At 42.6% G+C, this 27,930-nt stretch overlaps 1 protein-coding gene across 10 annotated transcripts in view; it reads right to left on the reverse strand.

Annotated features, from left to right (window-relative positions):
• The window catches only part of TEAD1 (TEA domain transcription factor 1), a 163,505-nt gene that overhangs the window by 34,255 nt on the left and 101,320 nt on the right, over positions 1–27,930 (reverse strand). Inside the window, exons 4-10 of one of the 10 annotated variants that reach the window (XM_054198059.1) lie at positions 14,222–14,286; positions 11,400–11,462; positions 11,249–11,311; positions 2,979–2,990; positions 1,649–1,783; positions 1,411–1,457; positions 453–514 (exon numbers count right to left, since the gene is read on the reverse strand). In XM_054198059.1, coding sequence (XP_054054034.1) covers positions 453–514; positions 1,411–1,457; positions 1,649–1,783; positions 2,979–2,990; positions 11,249–11,311; positions 11,400–11,462; positions 14,222–14,286 — 447 coding nt within the window. The remainder of the gene's footprint in view (positions 1–452; positions 515–1,410; positions 1,458–1,648; positions 1,784–2,978; positions 2,991–11,248; positions 11,312–11,399; positions 11,463–14,221; positions 14,287–27,930) is intronic. The other 9 variants (XM_054198060.1, XM_054198061.1, XM_054198062.1 and 6 more) reach the window with 9 other exon arrangements.

The following is a 27,930-nucleotide window of genomic DNA, read 5'->3' on the forward strand; positions in this document are numbered from 1 at the left end:
ATGTTTTACACTTAAGGCTAAACATATATGGTTTTCGAAGAGTTTTTAGCTTCAGGTTAAAATAAATTAAGGTATATTCCCGTTACAGATGGAAGCGAGATTTAGGTATTAAAAAAGAAAAATGCATCCTATTAGTAATTTTTCACAAAACATTTCCTTACAATATGGAATGCTGAGTGGAGATCACATAGGCACTCCTTGCATATGTATTAGTGCTTCCTACCTAAAATGTTAAAAATACCCCAAAACACAACCCCCCCCCCCCCAAAACCCCAAACCCAATGATTTTCCCTCATATATAATCAGGTCATAGGACATTGGGACTGGTGTTTGGTTTGGCTACAGGGAACGTTAGATACGGAGCAGTTGTTCTGTTCATCTCAGCAATTAACGCATTGCATTCAGTACACAATTCAAGTCTTTTGAAAGAAGAGTATAAATGGAAGAATTACCTGAAATGGGAGCTGTGACTGATGGCTGTATAGGATAGGCCTGCTGAACGAATGGCTTTACGCTGGAATAGAGAGTTACACAAAATTCATACATAGTAAATTCCACTAGAGTCACAGACTATAAGAAAATACATGGTTAATCACCTTTACCCAGAAACATATCTCTTCCTTGCATAGCACATTTAACAGACAGACAGTAAAGAGGTAACAGAGAGAGAGGGAGATGAGAATTACACCCAACATCTTAAAGTGAGGAGTCCATCTGCACTCAGTCACCCAGCAGGAAACCTGACCCACCCATTGCAAGTATTGCAGCAGACATGCATGGTGATTGCTTTGACTCCCAATAAATCCAGAGGACACCGAACTACAGCCGCACAAAGACTCCCATGGACCTCCAGGGAATAAAGCGGGGAGAAGCCGAAAAATAAGGCTAGGAAACATTGCTCCAGAGACCATCGCGGGGCTGAAAACGTAACACCTGATGGAGGAGCAATTATGGTGCTGTCGCTACCATGGTGCCAAAAGATAGTAACCCCACTGACCACTAATGGGCCTCACACAGTCGTCTCTTGCCCTGCAGGAAAATACCTCCCCCTTGCCTCCAGTATTGCTCATATATTTAAAAGAGGGTGGAAGTATTTGTGCTGGAAACTTATTCACAGGCCAAACTTTACCAGCTGCTTCCTTGGCATTATCATTGCATTTCACCATGCAGTGGGAGAAAAAGGAGTGTGCCAATTAGGTATTCAGCTTCAGCTTTGAGCACTGGGTTCCCTTATAACTTTTTCGAATGTGAGTTCACATCACTGTAAAGGCTCTTCCTTTCCCTACAACTATCTTTTCCTCCTTTTTAGAAAAATTTGCAAGTTCCTGCCTCATTGATATCCTCTGGTGGCAAAGTGCGCAAGCCATCCCGACACCGCATATAGAAGCATATTTTAATTTTCAGACTTACTCTTGTGAGGATCCAGGCTGCCCCGTTTGAATCATACCCGGCCAAAACTGAAAGAGGAAAAACAAACAAACAGACCCACAATTGTTTTCTTTGTTGAAAGATTTTGGTTATTTCTGAAAAAGCATGATTCCTTTTGCAAACACAAACGAAAGCATTAATCCATTCATTCAGCCTTAGTTTTCCACTGAACATTGTTAGAGAATACAGAGGTTTTTTTGGGACTCGGCTAACAACTTACCCCAGGTGCCCCAGGAAATGTAGGACGGGGAATTCCTGGCAGGCCCAGCTTGTTGTGAATAGCAGTAGCTGAGACTATCTGAGCTGATGACATTGCTGCCATGTGCTGGAGTGCTTTGTCCTTTGCTGTCTGATCCTTTAATATGACAATTACAGGAGTCTTAAAACATTTGGCACAACAAATGATGTTAAGTAACTGCAGCTACAAGCACATAACTAAAAACTTAAAAAAGCCACACAGAAAATGCAAAAATAGCAAACCATGCAGGAAAAAAAAAATACAGCACGGAGGCTAACACTCAAACTACCTCAAGGCAAAACCTCCTCTCAGACATGCATGGTAGACCTGAATTCTCACAGTCTGCTCTGCCAACACGCAGGAAGCTCTGGGAGACCAAACTACTGCCCATTTGTTTATCTGGGCAAATTCTGCTGATTTTAAATCAGGCTGGACTAAACATGGTCTGCTGCTAAGGCTCTGCCTGCAGGACAGGGAGCACTGAGATTTGAGCTCTATCATTTAGATCTAAGAGAAGTTTGCCTTTCGTATTACGCTGTAAAATGAGAACACAGAACTGCGACTGACTCGCAAACAATGACAGATTTTTCTTCATGCTTACAGGTTTAGAAATATTTTGGGTTCTGTTTTACAACAAGTATTTAAATAGTTAGATAACAAAAATGTAAATAACATTTTAAACTTCCAATTATGGTATTTTACTGATTTACAGTGTTCCCAAAGAAAACAATCAATCAGCCCTAAAATTTCCGCTGTTTTCAAGCATATGGGAACAAGTTTAGGAAAAGATGGGTTATTATCGATTACTTGTATTACAGCAGCGCTTGGAGTCCTAGACACTGCCAATCACATACGATGACAGAAAGGAAAAGCCTCTTAATGCAACAGAGTTAACTAAGTGGCTATCTTAGGTCAGGTAAAATAAGTAAACAACAGACTGTTACTATCTGGTAAAGTGAGGTTCCTCATCCAGAAGTACTCTATTAATAAGTGCTAATATTTAGGTACGTGACTTAAAATGAAGGAACACAAGCAGTATTAAGCAAGGATGTTTTGGGGTTTTTTTCTAGTTTTATTTTACAAGCAAAGTAGCAAGCATGCTGGGGAGAGGTGCATGCTCTTATATATGATATATGACTTTGCACATATGCTCCCTCTAAAGCTGGTATGTAGTAGTACTATAGGTGAGCAGTTTCTTCCTTTGAATAGCTCCTTTAGAAACAGCAAAGGCTGAAAGTACAGGAAAAGCTAGCCAAAAATTCTGCCAAGCACAGTTAAGGTACATAATACTTGGTTTAGTTAAAATACTTACCATGCTTGTTACCTGGATACAACAACAAACAGTTTATTAAAATGCTTGTGTAGAATAGCAGATTCTTAGTAAAATATGAACAAAATAGTAAGAGACAAAGGAAGAGCAGTTTGCCCAACATTAAATATCAGATTTAAACAAATGCATTATTTTCACCTAGGGACTGATTCATTAAAAGGGATAAAAAAACTGGATTAAAAACCTAACAACAAAACACCGTGGGGAAATAACCCCCGCCCGTCTGTGTGAAAGCTGCAGACACTGAGTGAAGGGGATTGCTGCTGAGCTTGCTCCCTGAGCTGTGCAAGGAGCCCCAGCGGGTGCCCCGGTGGGATGCAGCCGGGAGAGGGGCAGGTGGAGCAGGGGAGCAGCCGCTCCAGCAGCGTCCCCCTCTGCACCTCGCAGGATGCCACCCCCAAGCGCAACCCGCTGCGGTGCCGCCTGCAGCAGCATCAACGCCTGTGGACTCACCTGCGCGGCCTCCCACACAGCAGCGCCAGGCACGGCCTTCTGACTGTCCAAGCCTTAGGACCACCTTTCTGCAGCCAACAGTGCATCTACAGAGCCGCTTCTGGGGGCGGACGGACATGCTGTCCCTCAGTGCGTGAAGAAAACTTGGTCGTTTCTCCAAGTTGTAACTTTCCTGTATAACTACAACCACTTCGATGGGTAAGAGCTGGAAGTCAGCTCTGGCTCTGCCGGCCGCTGGCACTCACCTCTGCCTGCCCCACGGCAGGAAGGTGTGTACAGGAGGGTTGCGCACAGCATGGCTGCCTTTGGATGTCTGCAGACCACTGAGCTAAAAAATGCTTTGGTGGGTGTTAAGAGGTGGCAGTGTCCTGAGATACGTGCAGCTTTCCAGAAAGCTGACCTCTCTACCCTCCTGCGCAGTAAGAAGGGCCCTCCATCATGGGAACATGAAAGTAAGGAGGTGTCCTTAAGCAATGTGGAGGTGCTAGCCCCACCAGACTTTTCTGTTCCTTTTCCCCCCTTTTTTACTTAGGTGAGTTGGCTTGGAAGTGCCACAGCATGCGAGTCTCACCCGCAGTCAGCTGCATCGTAACAAAAAAAAAACATACAGGAGTTCGATATCCTGTGTGTGAAATGCATGATTCAAGAGACACAGGCAACCTCCAAAACTAAGCGAGTACTACTTTTGTGACTACCTTGTTACTCTCCAGAACTGCTGCAGGACTACAGCCTCTTCTCCTGAACCGCCTCCTGGCTGCAACCGGCCACGCCAGTGCCACCACGTGAAGGTGCAGCCAGTGCCTGTGCTCCTGACAAGTTCCCAAACTCAGACTGTTTTCCGCTGCTATGTGGGCCTTACTATTAGGTGGATCTAAACTAAAGGGGAATTTAAAAGTAAAAGCTTTGTTAGGGATATAAAAGTCCATATCTGGGAGTTGCATGAGCGCAGGACAAATTGTGTATCTATGACATAGTTCATCTCGCCTTGCTTTAGCTGTGTAATATCTCCACTCTACGGCAGACAGCTAACCTCCTGCTATTGTTAGCACAGTAAGCACCTACAATGTATTTCTTCCTTACCAGGCATCAAAACCAATGGGAGTGCATTACCTTCTGTAATGTTATCACTGTCCAAGGACTAGAATAGGAGCCTGGACACCCAACTTCTAGATAGCAACAGTTATGGCGGGTAAATCCCACTACAACAGATGAACTGAAGAAAACTTTTTGAAAATTTACCCTTCCGTGAAGACCTTCTGTTCACAGAAAGAGGAACATTTAGACTGTCCTGTGGAGCTGTTGCCTCCATCAGCCATGAGTCTGATGATCCTTAACTTTAGGAACAGCGATAGGGATTTTTGGAGGAAAAAAATATCTTTTGTTTCATGACGTGAGAGGGGGTGTTCCTTTCTTCTTGCCAATTGCTGCTTTTCACCCCAGAATGTTCTACATTTTGTGGTGGCCATTCATCTCATCCTCTTTGACCAATTACATTTTCAGGAGTATGGAGAGAAAGCAAAAACATATAGGATGACAGCTCAGAAATACAGGCCCTGCGATAGGGCCTTGAGGAATTTCAGTGACTTCACAAAGTTTCCCAAGGACGACAAATCTGCCAGCTCCACTGGACACCAACTGACTCAGGCCAACATACATCAACAGGAAGTTTCACCTTTTGTAGGCTTAGAAACCTCTGCATAGTTGGAAGATCAGTTTTTCTCAAACTAATTGTAACTTCACATTCAAACATGAAAGAAATCAAATTCAAAATCAAATACAAATACATAAGAGGTCCTGACTTCCATTGGCAAAAAAGCACCTTCAGCTCCAGGAACATTTTGGAGAGCTGCAAGGTGGTGGCCTATGCTTCTATAATCAGGCAGACTTCATAGTCTTCAAAATCAAAACAGAAAACCACATTTTAAAGCTGTTTATTTAAATTGAAATATTAGCTTGTCTGCCACTTAAAAAAACAAGTATACGTTGGGGTTTTTTTACGCTGTAATGGAGAGCTCTTGTAACCAAGAGGGAATGAGTCTTTCTACCTATCACTGCAACGTGGCCACTTCTGGGATGAAACTTGGTAACTGATTAATAACACACAATGGTATTACATCACAGTTTAGACAGCAAGAGAAGTAATATATCCAATTAAAACGGCAGGGGTAATTTAAACAGGCAGATTACAGTAATTACCCAGGTTGGAATTTGGCCAGGACAAATGGGTTAACACCCCTACTCTAAACAGGAACGTTGTGGGATTTTTAATGACCGCAAATAGTTAAGACTTTGATTTCCTATCTTGTCCAAGACAGAAAGGGTTTGGTTTTGGTCTCGCTTGCGCTGCTGTGCAAAGCTGGAATAAATCTTTTCGGGTCAATGAGGTTTACGCTTACGCAGGTAAAACGAAAGTTTGGCCCAGAGTGCTGCAGGGTCCTGTGCTGTGGTTCGGCAGAGGCTTGGGGGGACAGTATCTCCTACTGAATCATTAAATCCTGCTGGAGCTTAAGGTATTCCTTAGATAGGTCCCATCTGGCCCTGACCTGGCTTGACCCTACTTAATTTATGAGCTCTGATGGGATTGCTGCTGCCCAGGAATGACACTGTAACAGTAAGTAACAGACTGCACTCCTAGACTGCTGCCTTCCCCTCCCCTTATAAAAGTCTTCTGTGCTGTGGTATGTAATTAGTAATGAATGTTACCGAGGTGGATTTAGAGTACGATCAGTGGAAATCTGGTCTAGTTCCACTAAACCCCTAAAATGTCATCACCGAAATGGAGATCAGGATCTGCCTCATGTTTTAGCTGACTGCTTCTGGCTGCAGTTGCAAACACTGCTTTTGGAAGGTGTAAGCGCTAAGAATCTAACGCAAGGAGACTGTATAACTTTTAATGAATCAGGCCCTTGAGGTTTACTTTTCACGCATTAGTTTTGGAACGCAAAATACATAGTTAAATTAGATAATAATAATTCCCCAGTATCATCCAATTATAAATCTTGGTATCTATAAAAGCCCCACATGAAACAAGAGTTCTACATGACAAGCACAAAAGGATTTGTGCTCGACTTTCTTTTAATCCAACATAAACAGAAGAATAATTCAATCAATCAGTTCAAATGAGTTCTACAGCCAAAAAATAAAAACTGTTATCCTAAAATGATAAATGAGGCTTTGAATACCACGTTATCTATGACTTTGTGAAAAAAAAAATAAAATAAATCTAAGACAGTATGAAGAAAAGTAAGCACAATAGAACACAGTATTAATTCAATAAGCCCTAAAACCGGTACGAATATTTAAAATACAAAACTTTTCTTGTAAGGAAAAAAAAAATTTCATAAGAGAAGAAACAACAATCTGCTCACAAAATGGATATTACAGTAACACTAACATAAAATAGATTCCTAATAAGCAATTTTGCAGATGTTATTTCTGCTCAGATCTCGTATTGATTCAAATAACCTTTGCAATAATTAGCTGTAGCTCAAAAAAGATAAACAAATCATGAAAATATACAATTGTTCTGGACAAAAGACAGAGAGCACTTCAGTGTTTCTAGCCCTGATCTCCAATTTGCTTATTATTAGAGAAGACAGGAGTAAATACAAAAGCTGGCTATTTCAGCCAGGCAATAGCTAATGCCAAGAAGAGAATGCGCATTCAAAGCTGTCCCAACTTGCTGCCTAATGAGTAGCAATTAATCCATCTTATTGTATTTCAAAATGCTGAAGACTCCATTCACATCAAAGGGAATTTTTCAAGGCTTTTATCATTGTTCATTTAAAAACTATAGAGCTATCTTTAGCATTTTATAATTGACAAATATATTTTCTTTTTATCCCTCAATGTGGAATGTAGAATAATGGATTTTAAAACATGTAATACGTGTGAACTGTAGGCATTTTAATGTTTCTTTTTGTCTCTGTCTAATTAATCTTGCACTACGAAAAAATATCTGAAATGAAAGTCTAAGATAGATGTATATCCTGCTGTGAAGACCTTTAATCTCTATTTATGCACAACTTCCAATCCATCTTTTCTTCTGAATGGACAGAGGTGACTTTGGCTCCCTGTCAGTGCAAAGGTGGGAAATGCTGCAACCTAACACTATGGACTGGTGTAATTGACATGTAAATACAACATTAGAGGGTAAAAATTCTGCTTTGCCTCCTGCATGAGAGGAAATGTCATGAAGAGGAGCCGCCTTTCTCCAAGGGTCTGTCTCAAGGAAAGCTTTATCTCAACCTCTCTTTCCATTTACATGAGACGAAAGTTCTCTAACTTCAGAAGGATTTTAATAACCTCAGAAAATTAAGATTAAAAGCTTCAAAATAGGAATATTTTCCTGCTGTAAAAAGAATTAAAATGTACAACATCCCTGGAAAGGCTGATGGGACATCCTCTGCTGGTGGTCTTGAAATGCAGCTATAGCATTTACACACAAAACTTCTCTTTCTTGCAGGCTAAAGATCCATCTGTCCATAATGACTGCAGGAACTTATCATCAAAGAAAAGGGACTTTGCTGGACCAAGCAGACTTTATGGCACACAGGTGAGATTTCGATCTATTAGGTAAGCTTCAGTAATACTCTATCAAATGCCATGGTGTAGGTAGCTCTGATATTCTCCATCCTTTTGGATTTTTGCAGAAGATAAACACAGGAAGATTTGCCCAAGTCCTCTCCTCACCATGAGCAGGGTTCAGACCAAGGCGAGACAGAAAGATCATCTCATATTTCAGCTAAAGCAGTGGTGGCACATAGGGAAGGACCAGCTTCTCTGCAATTCCCTGCCCTGTGTATGCATAGGAGGCGCGCAGAGGGGACGTTTGGTGGCAAGAGGAAGAAACATGGGAGATTGAGATGGCCTCAGGTCAGAGCTGACTGAATGCGTTGCTATGGACTAGCATGAAGGATCTCTGCATTAATCCACAGAGTGCTTGCCCCTCATGCCGCAGGTGGGAAACTTGACATCAGATACATGTGGTGTTTCTTTAAGTAGTAACTGCTCCCTGGATGCCACCGATCACAGGTTTTACAGAGTAATTGCAAGCGCCAGCTCATTGTTAAAATGGCGAGAATGGCCCAGATCAGAAGCAGTGCTTCCCTTGGTTATCTTCTTCTTGATCACCCCTTCACCGGTAAATGTGGGCAGCACCCGCTCCAGGAGAACAAGACTCCATCATCTTCCTGAGGAGGTTGATGGGGAAGTCCAGACTGCTGCCAAAATGGCCCCCGTTGAAACAACAGGCACTCGTAGATGCCAAAATTTGTTCACTTTGTCTTCCTTTCACATCAGTGATATCCTTTTCAGTCAGTTTTTAAAGGACACTGGACCGTACAGATAATTCAATACAGGAATAATAAGAAAAACGGGCAGTAGCACTAACAAAAAGTCTGAAGCAGCAAGGTTCCTTCTCAGGTCCCAAATCAGTGGCTTCTCCCACTTCTATGGAGTAATTGCAGCTCCATGGCAGAAAAAGCAAGGGCTCTCTTTCTCATAAAGGCAGCTCCCTTATGGCACCTTCTTGCATCAGAGATTCACCTCTTCCATGTGGGGAGAAAAAGGTCTGTGGGAGGCTGCAACTTCTCTAGAAGAGGCCTGTGCAAGAGGCATGATGTGCCATGGCACCTCGTTTGCTGAGACCAAGAACGGCAAAAAAAGAGGAGGGAGACGGGGAGAGGCTGGCTCCTCTGCCCTTTCTGGGCACCCCTCCGGCTGGGGGCCGTGAAGAAGTCACCAGAGCTGTGTCGGGGCTCCTGGGCAAGCTAAATCCTGGGGACAGGAGGAGCAGCCTGGGACCCACTGGCCGGGGGCCAGCAAACTGCTGTCACCAGTGCACACTCTGTCCCCACCATGTAGTTGTAAGAGAGTGGAAGTAAATGTCCCTGCAGAGCGTCGGGGCCATGGAGGTGGGAGACTCTTCCTGCAGCAATTAATTCCTTGCACTGAAATGGCGGCTCCCTCACTTTCTTCTCAGCTCTGGGGGAACTGCAACCTACTGAGGGGTGGGAAGGGGCAGCAAGGTCTGAAGCCCTTACAAAATAATTTGTTGCCCTGACAGATCTTCCCTTCTTCAGGCAACTCCTTAAAATGAAAAATCCCTCTGGATCTCTATTTACTGTTAATGGCATCTAGGTCAGAGATCTCAAATATTGCTAGTGTTTAGCTAGCTTCTTTCTTCTTTGGGAAGCTTCAATAAAAATCAGGCAGCAGGTGCAGTACTTAAAAATATTTTTTGCTTCGTAAGTGTCTTCATATTTTAAGCTATTTTGGGCATTGAGAAAGGGAAGTATTTTGGAACAGTAAATCCAATATTTTTGTTAGGCTCCCAGGCGTGCATTTTGGTATCTAAGTGATCTTCCTGATTTTTGTAGCCCTGAGCGCTCACCAGTCCTATAAAACTCCCTGAGAGCTGCTGAGCACCTCTGAAAGTAAGGCCACCTATTTACATTACTTAATTTTAGGCATCAAGGATTGACAATTTAAGCTTAAAATGCTACATATCTCTGTATTATAGCACCCTCGGTTAAAAAGCAGTATGTTTAAGTTGTCTTAGTCGTTCTTTACGAAACCCAACTGCTCAGCCAGTGCAGCTAAAAAGCCAGCCACCAACAGCCATACAAGCTTGCCAGCATGCTGCCCACTGCGGACGAAAAACCCAGTGCTTCTCTCAAGGAGGCCTGTTACAAAGCCAGGCTGTTATTCATACGCTGCAGTTCCAGGATCGTGGTAAGCATCCGCAGCGCTCCCCGCTTAGTATTGTGAAATTACTTTCTGAAACATTTTGCTTTTCAGCTAGAACAAAAACGTGATTTGTTCTCGTCTGGGGGAAAAAAAAAAAATAAAAATCGACAAAAAGAAAAAAAAAAGGAGGGAAGTAAAAGATTTACAAGTTCCTTCGCTTTTTATTAAAAAGAAAAAAATCAACAGCAAAAACTGCAAAAAAAACCCTCTTCTACTTTTAAGTAATGTGAAAACAAAACAAAAAGGGTCCCAAGATCTCCGCTGGAAAACTTGAAAAAACAAGCAATCCAAGAAACCCCTATTAAGCATTTTCAAGAGTTTCTTTTTAGCCTGAGAATATATTTTATGGAAACCAGGGAAAACGGGGACATGTACAATTTATCACGTCAGATTAAGCAAACATACTTAATATTCCCTGAACAGGACTCTGACTGAGGCTCTCCAAAGATTAAATGTCAATATTTTACGTTAAAAAATAAAATTTCAGGGAATCTTGTAAATGGTACGTAACTTGAGGTGATACTAGATTGTACTCTAGAAACACCTTATAGTTAGAGCAATCTTGATAAACTGTGCTCTCTGGCACTTGGAATAAACAATCTATTTTAAGTATTCCTGATAGCATTCCAAAAGTACAGACAAAAAACATTTGGGAATGGAAAACAATTACCCCAATTACCCCTCTGGAAAAAGCAAAAAAGAAAAAGCGTCTACACAACTGCATAAAACCCCCGTGTATTTAAATACACTCCTAGCACTCAACTGTTAAAAAAAAAAAAATAAAATAGACTAACGGGTTAAAAATCAGGTTTAGGTGGTGAGCTGTTAAGAAGAGTAGTTCACTTTGCATTTGGACAGTGTTAAAATAACGTTTTTAATGTGGATGCTAGTGCAGAAACCGGAGATTAAACACAAAGAGACGCAGACAGCTACCACATGCAGGAAAACGAGGTTACAGGCACGGCAGCACCAGGCGCTCGCCCATCACCGCGGGGAGGAGGAAGGGACAGGCATAGCAACCACAAGCCCAAAAGCAGAAAAGCGCATACCTTCAGCTTGGAATGAAAATCACGAGATTTCCTTCTGGCAAGAACCTGAATGTGACTAGACACCTGCAGGGTAGGGGAAGGGAGGAAACAAAGGAAAAGCCTGTAACCATGGAGATGAAAAGCCCCCTACAACTGGGCAAGCCAAACGTACCTTAATGGCGGCTTGAATTTCTCGAACTTTCTTTCTTGCTAAGACCTGTATGTGACTAGACACCTACATTGTTCAGGTTTATAGGAAAAAAAAAAAAACAACAAACAAAAGAAAAACAAAAAGCAAATCAAATTTTAAATGTCTATTTTTTTTCTTTAAAAAAAAAAAAAAACTTTTCCGAGGGGAGGAAGTTATTTGCATCTTCAGTAAGCTCTGCTGTTAAAGATACCACATTCCCAGCCAGATACCAAGCTCTTAGCACCGAGGCTTAACAATACAGGTCATCACTGCAGTGACTTGATTAAGGAAAAAAAAAAGGGGAAAAAAAAGTGTAACCCACCAGGTTGTGCATTCAGCTACAAGACAGAAGACACAGTTCACAGTTGGACGCAGCCCACGTGCTTTGGTACCGATCCCATCCGTGGCCAGGCCCTGCGCTCTCGCGCTGGAAGCCCACAGGATTTCTACCCCATCTGCTGGGGATGCAGATGCCCACTCTGACCATTTGCCACTGGGCTTGAGACATAACTTGGCACCGATAAGTTTTATCCATTATTTATTGTGTTCTGCAGCTCCAATGAGGAGCCTCAGGCTGCATTTTGACCCCACTGAAACACTCTTAAATTCTGGAACAGATGATAAAACACTGGCTCAAACAAAGGTCCCGGAACTTGCGTTGGCTTCCTCGGTAACCTCAGCAGCAAGTCTGCCCGCAAAACACTCACGTAAGTGGGGACCAGTAACTTGGCATCAGCTTGAGTGATGTCTAGGTTTGGCCCATTGTCATTATATTTTGGTAAGAAATTTGTGTAAACCCAGTCCTGCTCTAGACCAGTTATCAGTCAGAAGTTGTTGCCTGTGCAGTAAAGGGTCTGAGCCCAGGTTAACATTCCTGTTTACTCAGGAATGTACTGAAATCCATGCCTTTGATGATGAGGGGTCAATAATGCCGCCCAGCATCGTTTGGTAGTGCTCAGCATCCTACAGCCCTCTGTGTGAAGGTTTAAAACCTGCAGTGATGGTAAAAACCGCTAAAGAAAGGTCTCTCATTCTTATTTGACCCGGGGTATACCGTATCAGGTGTTGCACATTTTTCCTAAGTTAGTTACAATTCCTGTCTGGGAAAGAACAAAGTAAAAGAAAAGGAGAAACAAAGCTTGATTTCCTCCCTCTATAAGACTATTCCATGACAATAGTACCAAAAAGCCTGTATTTTTAGTAGGGAAGCAAACAGTAACACATAAATGAGCATAGCTCCTGAAGGCCACCTTCAGAGACTTCTTTGGGAAGCAGCTAAGGAACCAGTTTGCAGTAATTCAGAGTTACACTATTGCTTACTAAGCAATTTTGTAGTCAAACACATAGACTAAGTTTTCACACATGTTCATTTGTTTTGCTTTCAGTGGGATATTAGTGGTGTTAAAGGTTATACAAGAAGCACAATTGTAACGTTTAATTGCTCAGTTGAAACTCAAAAGTAAGGACAATCAAACTTTTCTAAACGCTCAGTCTAAAGTGATTTATGAATCGCTACAGAGGGATGTGCAAGTACAGAGGCAAGAACTTCGCCATCTGTAAGCCTTCACAGCCCTCTTGGATTCACCACAGCACTACCAGCACACGCTGCCCAAGGAGCTAGCCCCAAGGTCTGCGTTTTGACTCCTGATGCAATTTTAAGATCCCAGCATAACCTCCAACTCCTGGAGCTGGCACGGGCATAGCAGGGATAAACTTGGGACTTTGTCTTTTGTTTTAGGTTTCTTTGCCAATCCTGTGTTTGCTCCTTCTCCATGTGCTGCAGTTTCTATCCTTTCTCATGTCTTTTTTCATGCCTTGTACATATGTTTTCTTCCTAATTGACAAAGGACTCCACCCAGGGCAAAATATCACCCAGTCGAAAGTGCTTTAAATCTGAGTGCTGGCAGCAGGCCATCTTTGTGTGTGCTGACTCAGCATCAACTTTCCCTGCATTACAAAACACACGTAGCATGCAAGTGTACGAGCCTCTGCCTTCCCCTTCCTCACACACACGGATGGGGAATCTCCCACTTGACGTTAGAGAAAGTGAGGGGACCCTGCGATTTGTGAAGCATTTTGAAACAGTGCAAGGGTTTAGTAACCACTGCACAGAGCGTGTGCCTTCTGTGAGGCTGCTGATCTCCGTGGATATTATAAATGAAAGGATTTAGTCATATGAGATAAGTTAATGGTTATGTGATAATCATCTGGAAAAGACTTAAGAGTGGTTAGAGGTTTATTCTGACTCTTTGATGAATGAAATCTTACCGTGGTCACAGACCAGGAGCCTGAAGGCTCTTAGGCAAATTTTTTTATTATTTTCTCATCCCGTAGCAAGTATGGCCTGTGAGCTGAGAGCATGATTAGGATCAGCCCTGCCAGATAGTTTTTATTTATTTACCTCTCGTATCCAAGGATCATAACCTCTATTATATAGGCGAATTGGTTGGACTTTTAGAAGTTCCATTATTCACCATCTCAAAATAATTATTATATTCTGTAATTGTCCTTATAGAGAAATGAGGCACAATGCTTTATGATTCTGCTTCAGCTTTTGAATACAGGGGATAATAGCTTCACGTACACATAGGTTAATAAAAAATGCATCCTCAAACCGCCACTGAAATGATGCACAACACAAAAATAACAGAGTTTTAAATATTTTCTAAACAGCATGTATTTAACCTGAACAGTGAAGTCAATACATCATCTCATCAGAGCTGAAGCACAGACAGCCACTGCAGCCAAAAATGCCATGTTTTGTCATTCACTGACATGCATACTTCCCCACTGGGTTATTTTACCTGCTTCCTGGTCCGTGTCTTCCCTGTTCTAAGTTTGATGTATCTGGCTATCAATTCATTCCTACCTGAAACAAAGAAAAATTCATTATAAGGGACAAGCAGCATCACATCCATAAACACCATCAAAATACCACATTTAAACTTATGAGTTCCATGTGTATGAGGCTTAGATTTTCTTACACCTACTCCACTTTTCCTTTGCAAACTCTTTATCAATATTTTTCATTGTTCATCAATATTTCTCTTCCCTGCTAACAGACACTTCGTGTTCCACATGAACTAAGTGCAGAGGGCTATGGGTTCAGTGTTCCTGCTGAAGTCCTGCTGCTGTTTGCAGGCAGAGAGGCAGCTCCCTGGTCAGCAGTACTGCCCAGGATAATCTCTCGATGGACAACCCCCCATCCCAGGGGCCAACACGAGATCTGGGTTCCTCTGGTTTTACTTTTGACTGTGCCAGGTGGCGTTTGCCCTGCCCGTGGCCCACCTGGACCCCATCCGGGAGGAGCAGCTGCTCTTGAGAAGGTCCTGTACCACCCAAGCGCCAATCACCCAGATGTTACGGTTTCGCATCAGCTTTTCTCCAAGTTTTAATTCTACGAGGAACACAGCAAAATCTATCCTTCCTGCCAGAAAGCACTCTGCCACCTCCACTGACAGAAATCACTGTCCTGGTTCAGCTGGTTATCAATCACACCCTTAACTCTATGCACAAGAGCGCATAGAGTTAGCCACCCTGCAGTGCCTAAGTTCCTGCTGCAGTGAGGCTGGTCAACACGGTGGTTTGTTATTTAGAGCTTTATTTCTCTTGGAAATGTATAGTATTTCTAAGTTTCTAAAATGGCTATTTGACTCTTCTTCAGTCACACATTATGCTACCTAATACAAACTAACATTTTCTTTCCAAATAATTTCCTTCCTAAATATTGCTGACATGGAAGATAACAAGTTTTATGTGGTGCCCTATTTATTTTCACTGCATATTATATTACTTCTCCATGAGTTGTAATAACTTAAATATACTTGTTCAACAAGTCCTAAGTTACGGAGTTATTTGCATTCAGCCCGTGTGTAGAAAATGAGAAAACTGATTTAGCAGCAAGCTGAAAACCGGGAGGTTAAGAAAATAACTTGTCATCCACCAAGTCATTTTAAAGTGGATGAGTACATAGCTGGGGAGTGCGCAGAGTTATTGTATCAGCCAGGGACTCAAACTCTTTCAGTTTGTTGTTGTGGGGGAAAGACGGGGAAGTTTTGAAGTAGTATGCCTGCGTCTGAAGGGTATTTTGTTGACTGGAATATTGAACACAGTTAGTCAAACTGGACCTTCATTTTCCCTTTTCCATCTGTCTTCCCCTCTGAACCCTCTTTTACACCCTTTGCTTGAAATGTCTCATGGCTCCTGTCTCTTCCATGGTTTGTTTGCTAAATGGGTACTAGAATGTGAAATATCAACATGCTTCAGAGTAGAGCTGTGTTCTCCCCGATTCCCTTTTTGTTTTGGTCTGGACTGTGTGCCAGGTTCCCCGCAATGCACCACTGTAAGGGCGACGCAAGGTTTGTAGCTCTTCAGCAGGTCTCTTCAGGACAAATTTCAAGAGGTAAATTTTGTGTGAGCAAACAGTTACACAAATGCAGACAAATAAGGGATTGCCATATGCAAAAGGAGCAGCTAGTTACCTAATTTCACGCAAAGACCTTGTCTTTTGGCTGGACAGTAGTTCTGCAACATGTCATGCCCAGGAGATACTTGCCATTTGCAGTGAACAAGAGCCTTTGTGTTCACTGGATGAAACCAGGGAATGCTCAGTCTCTGTCTCCCTCTATTCTCATGTTCTTTCGCATCATCCAAACAGTTCACTTCAACTATGGAGAATTAGTGTTCATAGTGGTGGCTGTCACCCTATGTCCTTGTGCTGTAACAGCAGTTACCTCACTGTGACAGGACTGCAAATTCACTTGCAGGTGTTGGGCATGGACAGAAATGGAGCTGTTCTACTCTTCATTAATATTAGATGGAAAAGTTCTACAGTGGAAATATGTCATACAGTTTGGGAAAAGGAACCGACAGAGAGGTCGAGAGCCTGAGGCCACAGCGACAAGAAGGGAGAGGAAAAGGTATACAACAATGGCACATCATATGAAATGTGCTTAGGACAAGAGTTTTCCAAACCTTCTGCTTGGTACTTTTTATGCCTCTCCCTTTGAAGAGTACAAGGCTTGCAGACAGTAGAGAGCACAAAAATTAAAAACAGGAAGATGCATTTCGCCACTGGCCAATGGGGAGCCCGAAGAAGTGGTAATCTGCAAAAGAAGTCCTCTGAGATCCGGTGAGATTTAGAGACCATCATATTCCTGCAATCACTGGTATGATAGGTGGTATGACCGTTTTCATATTTCTAGACGCACATTTTGATTTGATGGGGCAATGTCCTCCCTCCAGAACGTACCTTCTTTGCATATCTTCAAGTATGTGCATACATTAAGTACCTAGAATAGTTTTTTGGTGCAAAAAGCATTGTCAGGTTGTCCTTATCAGCAGCCGGTGGCTCTGCAAGGTCAATGACTCTGTAAGGCGATGTAAAGGATGCATTGCCACCTCTTGTCCCCCAGTCTGTACTGAAGATGTTTCAGATACACGGTCACAGCACAGGTCACTGCAGCCACCCCTTGCCTGTTGAGGCAGTCCTACATAGCCCTCAGCCATAGCTGAGGAAGGAAGAGTTAAACCTTCACACAGTTTCACAGTTTTCTTCCCAGTCAAGAGAGCTAAAAAACTATTTTTAAAGGAAAGCTCAGATTCCCAGGCAGCCACTTGACAGGAAAAGCAGCTTTATAAAAAACACCAAGCACTGAAAGTCTAGACTGTATTATTCAAAATACCGGCCAAGTGCTGTCTCCATTTGAGCCCCAGTCCATCCATGAAGTGCTTTGGCTTGAATCAAAGCGGGGTTTCTCTAGCCGCTATCTAGCCCGGCAGGGGTATGACTAACAAGATTGTGGTTTTGCAAAGTGATCGCTTCCCCTTATGGTGAAGTCTAGCTGGAGCCTAGCTCAAGAAGAGTCAACAGGGTGGAATAATTTAACTTATAGGAGGAGGAACTCTACAAGGAACCATACAAAGTAGCCAAGGCAACAGCCTTACGTTTCCTTTACAGCCATGTTTTCAACACAGCAAAGAAACATGCACCAGGTTTAGATAGAGCAGAAGATACTGTGGCCTCATGAGGCTCACTACATACCTTCTGCCCAGCCACAACGATCTGAAAGGACATAACTTCTTTTTTGGACTACCAAAAGGCCATAAACATAAACATAATCACTGCCTGACATATACAAGATAGACGTCCCAGACTAAAAGTTTACAGCCTTTATGTTATCTACCAAACACTGGTGCTCTTCTTTACCAACTCTGACAGATACTAACGGAAAAGATCTTATCTCCTGACTCACCAGGGCCCAGAGAGGATTTTAAAGTTAGAAAGGCTGAATAATCCTAAAAACACGCTTTCCTGTTCTTGGGAATGAGCAGAGTCTGAAACAAAAGGAGGCTCATGGAACTTCTTTAATTGGCCATTAGAAACCTTAGGGTGAAAAATGCTCATTAATAAATAGATCTGTTTTTCCCTAAGAAGAGCTCAGCTGTGGAAATACTTTCCATACACGCCCTCCCTCAAGCTCCCTGTCATATATATCTGGGAAATTGCCGGGCAGAAGAGAAGAGGTCAAGTTTATGAACTGTAAATGTTCATCTCCTTCTTCTTGTCACCCGCTATGACAGTCTCCTACTTTGAATGTTTTGGTTCAGGTATCAAAGCGAGGCGTGGGGAGATGCCCAGTCAGATGAAACACCTTCACAGCACAGGAATCTTTTTGCAAGGATCTTGAAAGGATCAGGAGGGGACCACAACAAATATTTTATATAGGCTTCTTCTTGAAGTTTTGTTGGGTTTTTTTCCTTTTAAATTCAGGCTTTATCTGTCATGCCTTTCTGTACTGCCAGTGCAATTGCAAACTGTAATTCTCCCTGGAGTGATGCTGAGAATGAGGCATTTGACACACCAGAACATCTTTTTTAATCATGACAGGAAGTAAAAAGGGGGTTCAGCTAGAAAATGGTGCAGGTGCTGGAAAACCTGTGAGGCTTCATGGGGGTTACAAAGCCTCACTGTGCCCCCCTGGGGGAACAGCTGGGCCCCCAGGGCAGCCCTGCTCCTGCCAACCCACGGGCACAGGCTCCCTCCTCCTTCCCAAACTGCCCCATCCCTGAGAAGCATCACCCTGAACACGGGAGTGTGCGGTGATCCCGGACACCTCACAGGCGGCATGGAGGACTGACATTTTTGCTCTTCTTGTTCAAAATAAGTAGAAGCAGCTGCAAAGTGAGGCGGCTCCCACCCGCCTCTCCCTGGGGGAGGCAGTTGTTGCTCTAACAGAGGGCCCTTGTGCGGGGAAGCCTCCCCCACTAATGTTATTTCCAAAACCAGACTAAAGTAGCTAAGCATCAGCCCCCACAAAGGTCTCCATGAGGCTTCCAGGTGCCACCTTTGGTGCTGAGTGTGGGTTTGGCCCCACTCGCCCAGCAAGGGCAAGGCCCCTGAAGGTGAAAATCACCCCCTGGGATGGGAGGACATAAGCTGCAACCCCTTCAGCAGCCAAAAACGGCACCACCACCTCTGTGCAGGAGCCACCAGGCCACCGCAAGCAGCTCTACCAGGACCTACGTGAGCCATGGACATGCCCCCAGCCATGCCAGGTCCCTTTCCCTGGGTCCTGGCCACAGGCATTGCTGCTCAAAACTGGTCCCCACCAGCAGCGGGGTAGCGAGCCGGTGCATCATGTCCCTGCGGAGCTGCCGGCCACGTGGCAGGCGGGCGTCTTTATTTAGAACATTAATGACACAAATTAAACCTCCGCCCTCCCAGCTCCCAGTAATAGGCACCATCCGAATGCGACAAAAATAGACAAGTGTGGGAAATCAAGCCATTTAGCAATTTGAAAATGAACAGCTAATTTTAAGAAGTTTTCATACTCAGCAAAATAATCCAAGTAATGACCAAGTAGAAAAGCCTATTCTTTTCAGATAATGGCGTCCTATGAATTTCTCCAAATTCTACAAGACTGGCTTGAAATCGGTATTTCACATCCTTAGCGCAAAGTCTGGGAACAGACTTGCACAAACATTTTATCTCCCAGGTCATGCTCATGGCCCTATTTTCAGCACGGCAAAGCTTTCCAGCTGGTTTTGGTAAACGCCTTTTCTGCTCGCCTCTGCTCGAAGCTGCTACGTCAGCCTGGCGATTGCAAAGTGCCACACATGTGACCAGGGGCCAAGTTTGGAGAGCTAGCAGGAATTCTGCTTGATGAGGAACCTGCTGACACTTGCTGCTCCTCAGGGGAGTGCTCTCCTGGGACAGCCCCTGTGAGCAGCACTGAGCCCTTTGTCTCGCTGCTGAGCATGGGCCAGATCCAGATCTCACCCAACGTCACGGGTGTCCATGTGCGGACATTGTCAGTGGGAACAGGCTGGTTGGAACCTTCAGAAGGTTTTTCCACTTTTCCACTCCATTTTGCCGTCAGAATATCCGGCTTTGGGAGAGCTCGCCTAAAATTTGCCAGTGCCGCCTTCTGAAGACACTTTAAAGCTAAATTGGCTAACAAAAAGCCTCTTGTAGATAAAAGAGCTCTGCAAGTCAACAACTGGCTAAGCAGTTTAAACCCCTAAGTAAGGCATCCTCTATTTAAACGTTATAGGCAAATCTAATTTAAGCTTTTAAAAATATTATGGGCAGGTGTTTAAGTCGTCCGCACACTGGGTTTTGCGAGGGCTTCGGGGGGGGCTGGGCGGCGCTTCCCAGGCGGGCAGCATTTTGTTCAGACAAGCTTTCTGCAGAAGGCCACGTGACATAGGCCAAATAAACAGCATCTGGGGATTTTCAATTACAGACCTTCACCCAGCATGCCTGCACTGTAATCTCTACCAGATGAGGCTCAGGCCTCACTATTTTCAATAATTCACACACTGTGTACACATAACATGACAATAAGGGCATTCATGCAACCGCCTGATTCGCACATCAAAGCTCCCAAATGGCCAGCTGTAAGCATGCTTACTGCTGAATAATTCATTCTTTTCACAGGCTTGAAAAAACGCTCAGCGGGAGTTGGCAAGCTTGTGTTCTTTCCTGTGTGGTATGCTAAACTCAAATTTTGAAAGAAGTACAGCCCCACTAAAAAGAGTCAGAGATCCAACTATTTAAATGTGCATTTGCGAGCTTTTGGATGGCTGCTCACAAAAAAAAAAAAAAAAAAAAAGGAAAAAAAAGAAGCGCTATGTTTCCAAGTGGGTAGCGGAGATAAGATGAAATAGCCTACATGTTTTCTGGGGCAGGTGTTTAATAGAAATTAAATGATAAAACTGTTTTTTGGATGGTAAAGTATTTTTTGACACATATTATTCCTCACTAAATATCTTAGATCTACCAGAGGCATAATAATTAACAAGTTCAGCAAACTTGAAATTTCCACATACTTAGCATAAATTTTCTACTCTATGGCAAAGAGGGTTTTAGCTAATACTAACATATATGAAAAAGGCAAACACAGAAACACCAGAATTAATTCTGTAACTCCTATTTACTGTTCTCACAGATACGGGTTGAATACTAATTTCTAGATGATATTTTAACAACTCCAAATTTGCAGCTGTGCCTCTGAACATTTAGCTTGCAACCGGTAAGTGTTCCAGATTTTGAAAATACTTTGGCTTTACACAACAGAAGCATCATTTCTTTAAGAAGAAAGAAAAAAAAAAGGCGGGGAGAAAAAAGAAGGGTCTGCTTCATAATATCAAGTTTTCTTGACTGTCAATCAATGCCAGAACCAGCAGGATCAACTAGTCATGACCTCTCCTTATAGCAAACACATGCTGCTTACCAGCTGTGGACTGTGTTTTTTACACCCTTTTCTCTATCATTCAGAATGGCTTCCTCCTAATCACAATAATCCCAAAAGTGCTAAAACATATCAATCGTCCTTTAAGCCCTGCCTACAAAAGGCCAGCCGTCCAGCCTTTATGGGCTTGTCCAACAGCAGCTGATACTTCATTCAACTACAAATCCAATTTAGCAGTTACAAGAGGTTTAGCATCACTGGAAAAATATTGGTGTTGATCCTGCACTCTTAAGTCAGCAAATATTCCTTTGCCATATTGTTTAGCTTTTTCTGCCATATTTACACTTCTGCTGGATTTCCCTGAATGACTTCAACAACAGCATTTAACCTCTGAACTGGTAATATTTACAGTTGATCAAACAGCGATTTTTAAAATATGTTTACCACAATTACAGAAACATAAGCCTATTTGTATTCCAACTGTTACGACTCTGAAAAAAACCCCAACCAACAACCCTAAAAACAAACACAGTCATTTCATTCAAAACCATAGAGCACACTTTATGTACTAGTTATGCAGGATGTTATTTATTATAGCCCTTTAGGCAAGTTCATGGCAATTCTTTCACTTATGTATTTTTAATTGCCAAGTGAGCCAGTGCAAACACTCCCTTGATCCCCCTCCGCTTTTTTTTTTTCTTTTTCTTTTTTTCCTCTTTAAGCAGCAGTATACGTAATGCCTTAAAGTAAAGATGGGAGACCTCCTCTAGGGAATTTACTATTCCCTAGGCCAAATCTGCAAAACTGTGGGACCACTCAGTTTAGGCAGCCTTCAAATAATGGGAATATAAGGCAGGAGGTAACTCCTCCGGCCCTGTGGCAGAGAATGGGAGCTGCTTTTCACTTGCTTTGTAGTGAAAATAATCAGCCTCAAACCTGCATCAAGCACAGGATTTCCATCTCCCTGCACGGGCACTTGGCGGAGGGCTGGGGCTGCCAAGCTGTCCCCCAGCCGAGGACGCAGGCAGGTCCCCACAGGGAACGGGGTGGGGACAAAAAAATAACCGAGCGTCTTAGACCTGCTGGAGCTTGTTGCTTAACTCTGCGCCGAGTCCTTCAAAAGCCAAGGCTCCGGCTCTGAATTTAGGTAGGGACCACGCACAAAAGCGGCCATCCCAGGACAGGACTGAGAGGAGACAAAGACCCCAGGGTTCCTAAAATGGGTTATAAGGGCTGCTCGAGTGGGGTGTGTGTATGCAGACACACATACACACAAGATTACAATAAGCCACTTAAGTATTATTATACACAAATTAACTGCTTGCAAAGTGTACTGTAACTGGGCTGCCCAAGAGGACAAGGAAAAGAAAAGATCCAAGAAACAAAATAACCGAAATAATCCCTTTGGATGCTAATGACCGAACAATTACAATGACTCATTGAAGTTATATCATAATGATACTTCCAAAGAAAAGAACTTTTTGTGTATTGTATTAAAACCAACAACAATAAAATGATCCCAGATTGAAGCAATACCACAATTTAATTTATACAGCAAAAGGGAAATGACCTAATAGTAGCACGGAAAGACATTCTCCTCATGTCAAGTCTTAACCTTTTGGGTTTTATCCAACCTTTTAGCTTCAGTTGTAAAGAAAACAACAAAAAAGACCCATAGACACATCTGGTTCAAAAGTCTTCATTGACACTAATGCAATGCATTGGATTCTGTTTGGCAGCTCTTCATACTGGGAAATATTCCACATAAGCAATGTTTATTAATTTTCTTCTTCTGAGTTTTTAAAAACACAGACAGAACATATTTCAAAGAGAGAGAGGAGTGATCCAGAGATCTCTCTGAATATTCATTAATTAATATTTTGTCAGTGTCAGTTGTCTCAACAAAGGAAGGTTTAATAATTTGCTTTAAGCCCCATTTAATTAAAATTTAAATGTTACAAAAATACATGGAAATTTTTTGCTCCCTTGTAATTACATTATTTTCTACTTACTATAAACTGTATTTTACTGCAACCAAAAATGCATTTCAAAACAAACAGCAATTTTTAGGCTTTAGAATATACAAAGAAATCCCCATAGGAAAAAAAAAAATCCCCAAACTTGACCTTTGCCATCTCTCTGGATCAGCTACAGATGTTTAGTAGATTATACAAAAACCTAGATGTCCTTAATCTGACATTCTGGTTTCTTTTCCCCTGCTATGATAGGAACTCTTAGTAACATATCTGCAAAGACCCCGTGCGACTCCCGTGTGCATATGGAATTGCTGTGTTGTTTTTCAGCGACATGAGCAGTTCAGAAAGGAGAAGGCTCTTCCCCAGCGCTACTGACAGAAAGTCTGATCGGGACAGGAATCCTTCAAATGCACAGACAATGGGCTGGCTGACCTGTCATGCATGATGGATGAGTTAAGGGGATTAAAACCACTATTTGCATAAGAATAGATAAAAATTAGCAAAATAGAACTTCTCAGTAGGTGGCTTCAGTTCTGTTTGTTCTCTTAGGCAAAATGAAGTTCATTTTTAAAGGAATTACAATTGTTTAAGTAATGCTTATTTGCAGAGGAGAAATTTTGGATGCTGGTTTGCTTTGTATTGTTTATTCTTTAAGAAATCCACTTTAACTATCACTATGACAGTATCATTTTTTCCACATGTTTAATATTAAAACGTTGCAAAACTACAATGTTCTAACCACTTTAAACTGAATGTATATCTTAATGCTTACATGTTTCTAAACTGCATATACCCAAAAAAAGTGTTTTGAGTTCAGAGCGCGATGATCAAAAAGACCAAAAAATTACTTTAAATTGTGTATTGATGCTTCACTGAGGTTCTGAGTACGAGCCTGTGACTCAAGAACTGTAAGAAGCAGATGCTTGAAATACTGCACATTTCTTTTGACTAGATTCATATTGCACACAGTGATGGTACTTAAAAGACTCATAAATGGCTGCCCAAAGTAACATAATGAAAGACTTGCCTCACAGAATAGCATTGTATAAACAATATAACTTTCAAAGAAATCTGTATGAACAAGTCGGTGCACACAAGTAGGCAAACAGATGTAGAAACTCAGAAACATCCATGGACCGTCTCCCCTCACTCCTACAGCGAGCAGCCAAGATTTGTCTGTCAAACAAGAGTTGTAAAAGCAATGGAGGTCCCCCTCTTTCTAAGGCTCACACATCTAATTTGCAGACAGCAAGCAGCCTCCAGAAAACCCAGCACGTTTTTAAAAACATGCCTCTGTACTGCCAAATATGTTTTTGAAGTCCTTGCCCATTTTAATGGTGGACTGCAGTCAAACTGGTGATATATTCCACTACACCCTATAGCAGCATTAATGGAGAGCAAAGCTGAGGCATTAAGGAGGTAAATTTCTTCCGCTGATGACATTACAAATGGGAAAAGCTGTGACATGATTTCTCAACTCAGCATTTACTATAATGAGATTTTAAGAGAGCAGGTCACTTCTCTCGCTCAGTGATGGGGGTTCTGGCCAGATCTCGAGGCTATCTAAAACACAGCCAGGGACGGGGTCCCACCATACAGCTCCTGGGGAGGGGGAGTTTGTCTGCAGGCGAGGGAGGACCCTGCGAGCTGCCTTCATTTTCACCTCCGCAGACCCTGCGCTGGCATTTTGTGCAGCTCTTTGCCCAAACTGTTTATTTAGCTTGTGAATTATTTGGTGTCTGTGTCCCATGCAGTTAAGATGCTTTATTTTCACAGCAGGTGCAAAGAGGTATTTAAATTTGCATTATATCCAGGGTATTTGGACTCAGTTTGTGTTAGATGACAGCTTCTGACAGCAGATGGGCCAAGTGGAGAAAGGTTTGACCAGCATATGAAAGAGCTTGGGATACATCCAACGCTAACCTTGGTTTCCAAGTTATTTCACAAGCACAAAGTAACATTTTGTGGAGATTTTATAGCTAACAATGTCATTCTAGCTACGGTACAATAAATATTTTGCTCCAATCACGAACCCACAAGAGAGACCCACAACATACTTGAGCTACAGGGTAAGTCTTTTCTTGCAAACCCGGTCTCAGAACATGCTTAAAATTGGGGTACTTCCAGATGTGATACGAACCTGTCCAGATCGGTTGCCCATTCCTGCCTCCCTGTTGATCCCATCTGGGTCTCTGAAATTCGAGCTAAAGTGGAGAAGAACGATATCCCTGCACTTCTGAAGGATCCCCAGGACATCAGCCCAAGGGGAGAAAAAGAAATCTTAATGCCATCCTGAACTCAGGTATGAGAACACAACAGGCTGTTAAAGAACGGAAGATACTGCTGCTTATTTTGAAGCTCAGCTACGAGAGACAGCAGTGAAGAGCTGAATAATCAAATCATACTGCACCATAACACATTTTGTTTGAATTTGGAAGTGTTCCTCGTAACATACTCATTTATCAGAATGAAAAATGCCTGCCTGACTCGTCCTGCCCCTCTGCCCCAGGCTCTGCAGCCTCCATCAACTCCAGCAGCCCACAGTATGTCCCAAGCAGTGTAAATACTGTGCTGCTGATTTCATTATCATTGAAAACACCCATTTGTGCCTTTCAAAATCTGGAGGATTATCCTGGAGAATCATAAGGAAATTTTGCTTCCAAATCCAGGAGAGTCCAGAAAATTTGTAATTTTCTTTATAAATTATTTTAGTTAAAGTGGTTGCTTTGAATGATGGAAAGACTCTTTTAAAAATAATCTTTAAGGGGTAGGAAATGCCAGAGAACCAAAAAAAAATTACAGTTATTTATAATATTTTTACCACTTCTTTGTTTCTATAGTAAATCACTACTTTTGCTTCTCAGCTCATGCCTTTACTTTACATAACATTTATCCAAAAAGGGTACATTTGGAAACCTTTCCTTTGTTTGTTTTGGATAAATGAGCAATGGAGTGCAGGCACAGTTTCATGTGTAATTCTTAATCCCACTTTTTTTAGGCCTGATGCAGTAGGAGAGAAACTTTACAGTCAGGTTGTTTTGTGGCTGAGTACCATTGACATGGGACTGGAATAGGAGACCGGGCTTGCAGCACCAGTGCTGCCGTGTTTCCTTTTTGACTCCCTATATTCTCTTCACATTTTTTTCCTCCTATAGAGGTTAGTTCTCTAAAAATTGTGTGAAAAAGTTGCGTGAAAGATCAACCCCACTTTCTATCTGATGAGCCTCCCCTCCATCTCCATGCCAGCACGGCTATCACACCCAACAGCCTCAGCCGCCAGTGCCTTCCAGTCCTGACAGCAACAACAGACATTTCACGAGGAGCAGAAGGACTTTGCTTCTCAGCTCCAGCGTGCCTCGTCAGGGGCTGTGGGCCCAGGGCTGGCATTAGGACAAAGATGGAGGAACACGTCCCATTGCAGTCCCCACAGCTAACACCAGTAGACTCACAACGGGTGCACTGGCAGGAGCTGTGAGTGTGGCAGCCTCATGCAGCAAAGAAGGAAAACTTAAATACACACAGATTTGGAATTGCATTCAACATTTATTAAAGCTACTTAGAGATATCTACCCCTACCAAGCTCTCAGTTTGCTCATGTGACTTTATCATCTGTTTAGTCTAACCTGCTGATATGGTAACCTGCAGTCTCTGGCACTTAAAAGGATTTCATTTTTCTTTTGAACGATAGCTCTTTATGCACTTTTCTCTCCCCTCTTTCAATGTGTTCTCTCTCTCTCCTGTTTCCAAGATAACCCTCCATCCCATATTGGTTCAGCTTTAAAGATCACTGCCGTTCTGCCCAGCCCATACCATACAGACTCTACCCTATGAACACACAGGCTGTCACACACCATGGGAAGGTTATTTTGCAGGCGCTTCTTCCTAATAGGAAGCCCTGAACAAGACTCCTGCATCTTCCTCCTACTTGGCGGTGGCTGGCTGGATGCATCTTGGCACATGGAAAAGTACAGTATCACGTGAGGGAGCAGTTCTGAGCTTCACTGGTGCACAGACGAGACCGACAAATGAAAAAGGGTTTTAAAGTGTTAAATACTGTATAGTTGGTTTCAGTCTTCTTGCACTGGTATGAATTCAGATGAATCTCTTGGCAAAGGGGTACTTCCGATCAGTGGCAATGCAATCAGCATCCCCCTTCCTAATTCACAAGTTTCTGCCTATGCAAGCACAGAAATAGTCATCTGCTGCTGTGCTAAAACACAGGCAGTGTACAAAGTGATATACTGTACCTCGACTTCTGTCAAGCCCACCTGGCACCAAATTTCTTAGTTTTACAAACCTCCAGGCTCTCTACTATATTTTGATCTTTTTGTGGTATATGTATTGGTCATGAAGGCATTTTCACTGAGGCAACTGGCAAATCCATCCTGAACCTGGCAATCACACCAGTATCAACATCTTAGCACACGCTAGGTTTTTGCTATTAAAAGTCATAAAGAAATGGTCATTGGCTCAGCCAAAGAAATTCCACCTAACACCAGGCAGAGCTACAACATATACACAAAGAGATTAAATTCGTGCCGCAGCGACTTATCAAGAGTGCTTGCGGGAGTGACATCCCCATCATCTTTTGTGAGGTGTATATGAATATATTAGTACTCCCCCCTCCAGACACCAAATTGAGCCATAGGCTGATTTCCCGTAAGGACTGGTCGATTTGGTAGCGTTAGGTTAATGGTTGCGTTTGATGATCTTAAGGATCTTTTCCAACCTAAATGACTCTATGATTCTATGACATAAGAACAAGAAGTTAAAATGTACTTACTTGCCTCCGAGGCTCACAAATGTTTATATGAAGCTATTAAAAAGCTGAGATTTAAAACA

The sequence above is a fragment of the Rissa tridactyla genome, chromosome 4 (assembly GCF_028500815.1).
Source record: "Rissa tridactyla isolate bRisTri1 chromosome 4, bRisTri1.patW.cur.20221130, whole genome shotgun sequence".
Taxonomy (NCBI): Eukaryota; Metazoa; Chordata; class Aves; order Charadriiformes; family Laridae; genus Rissa; species Rissa tridactyla.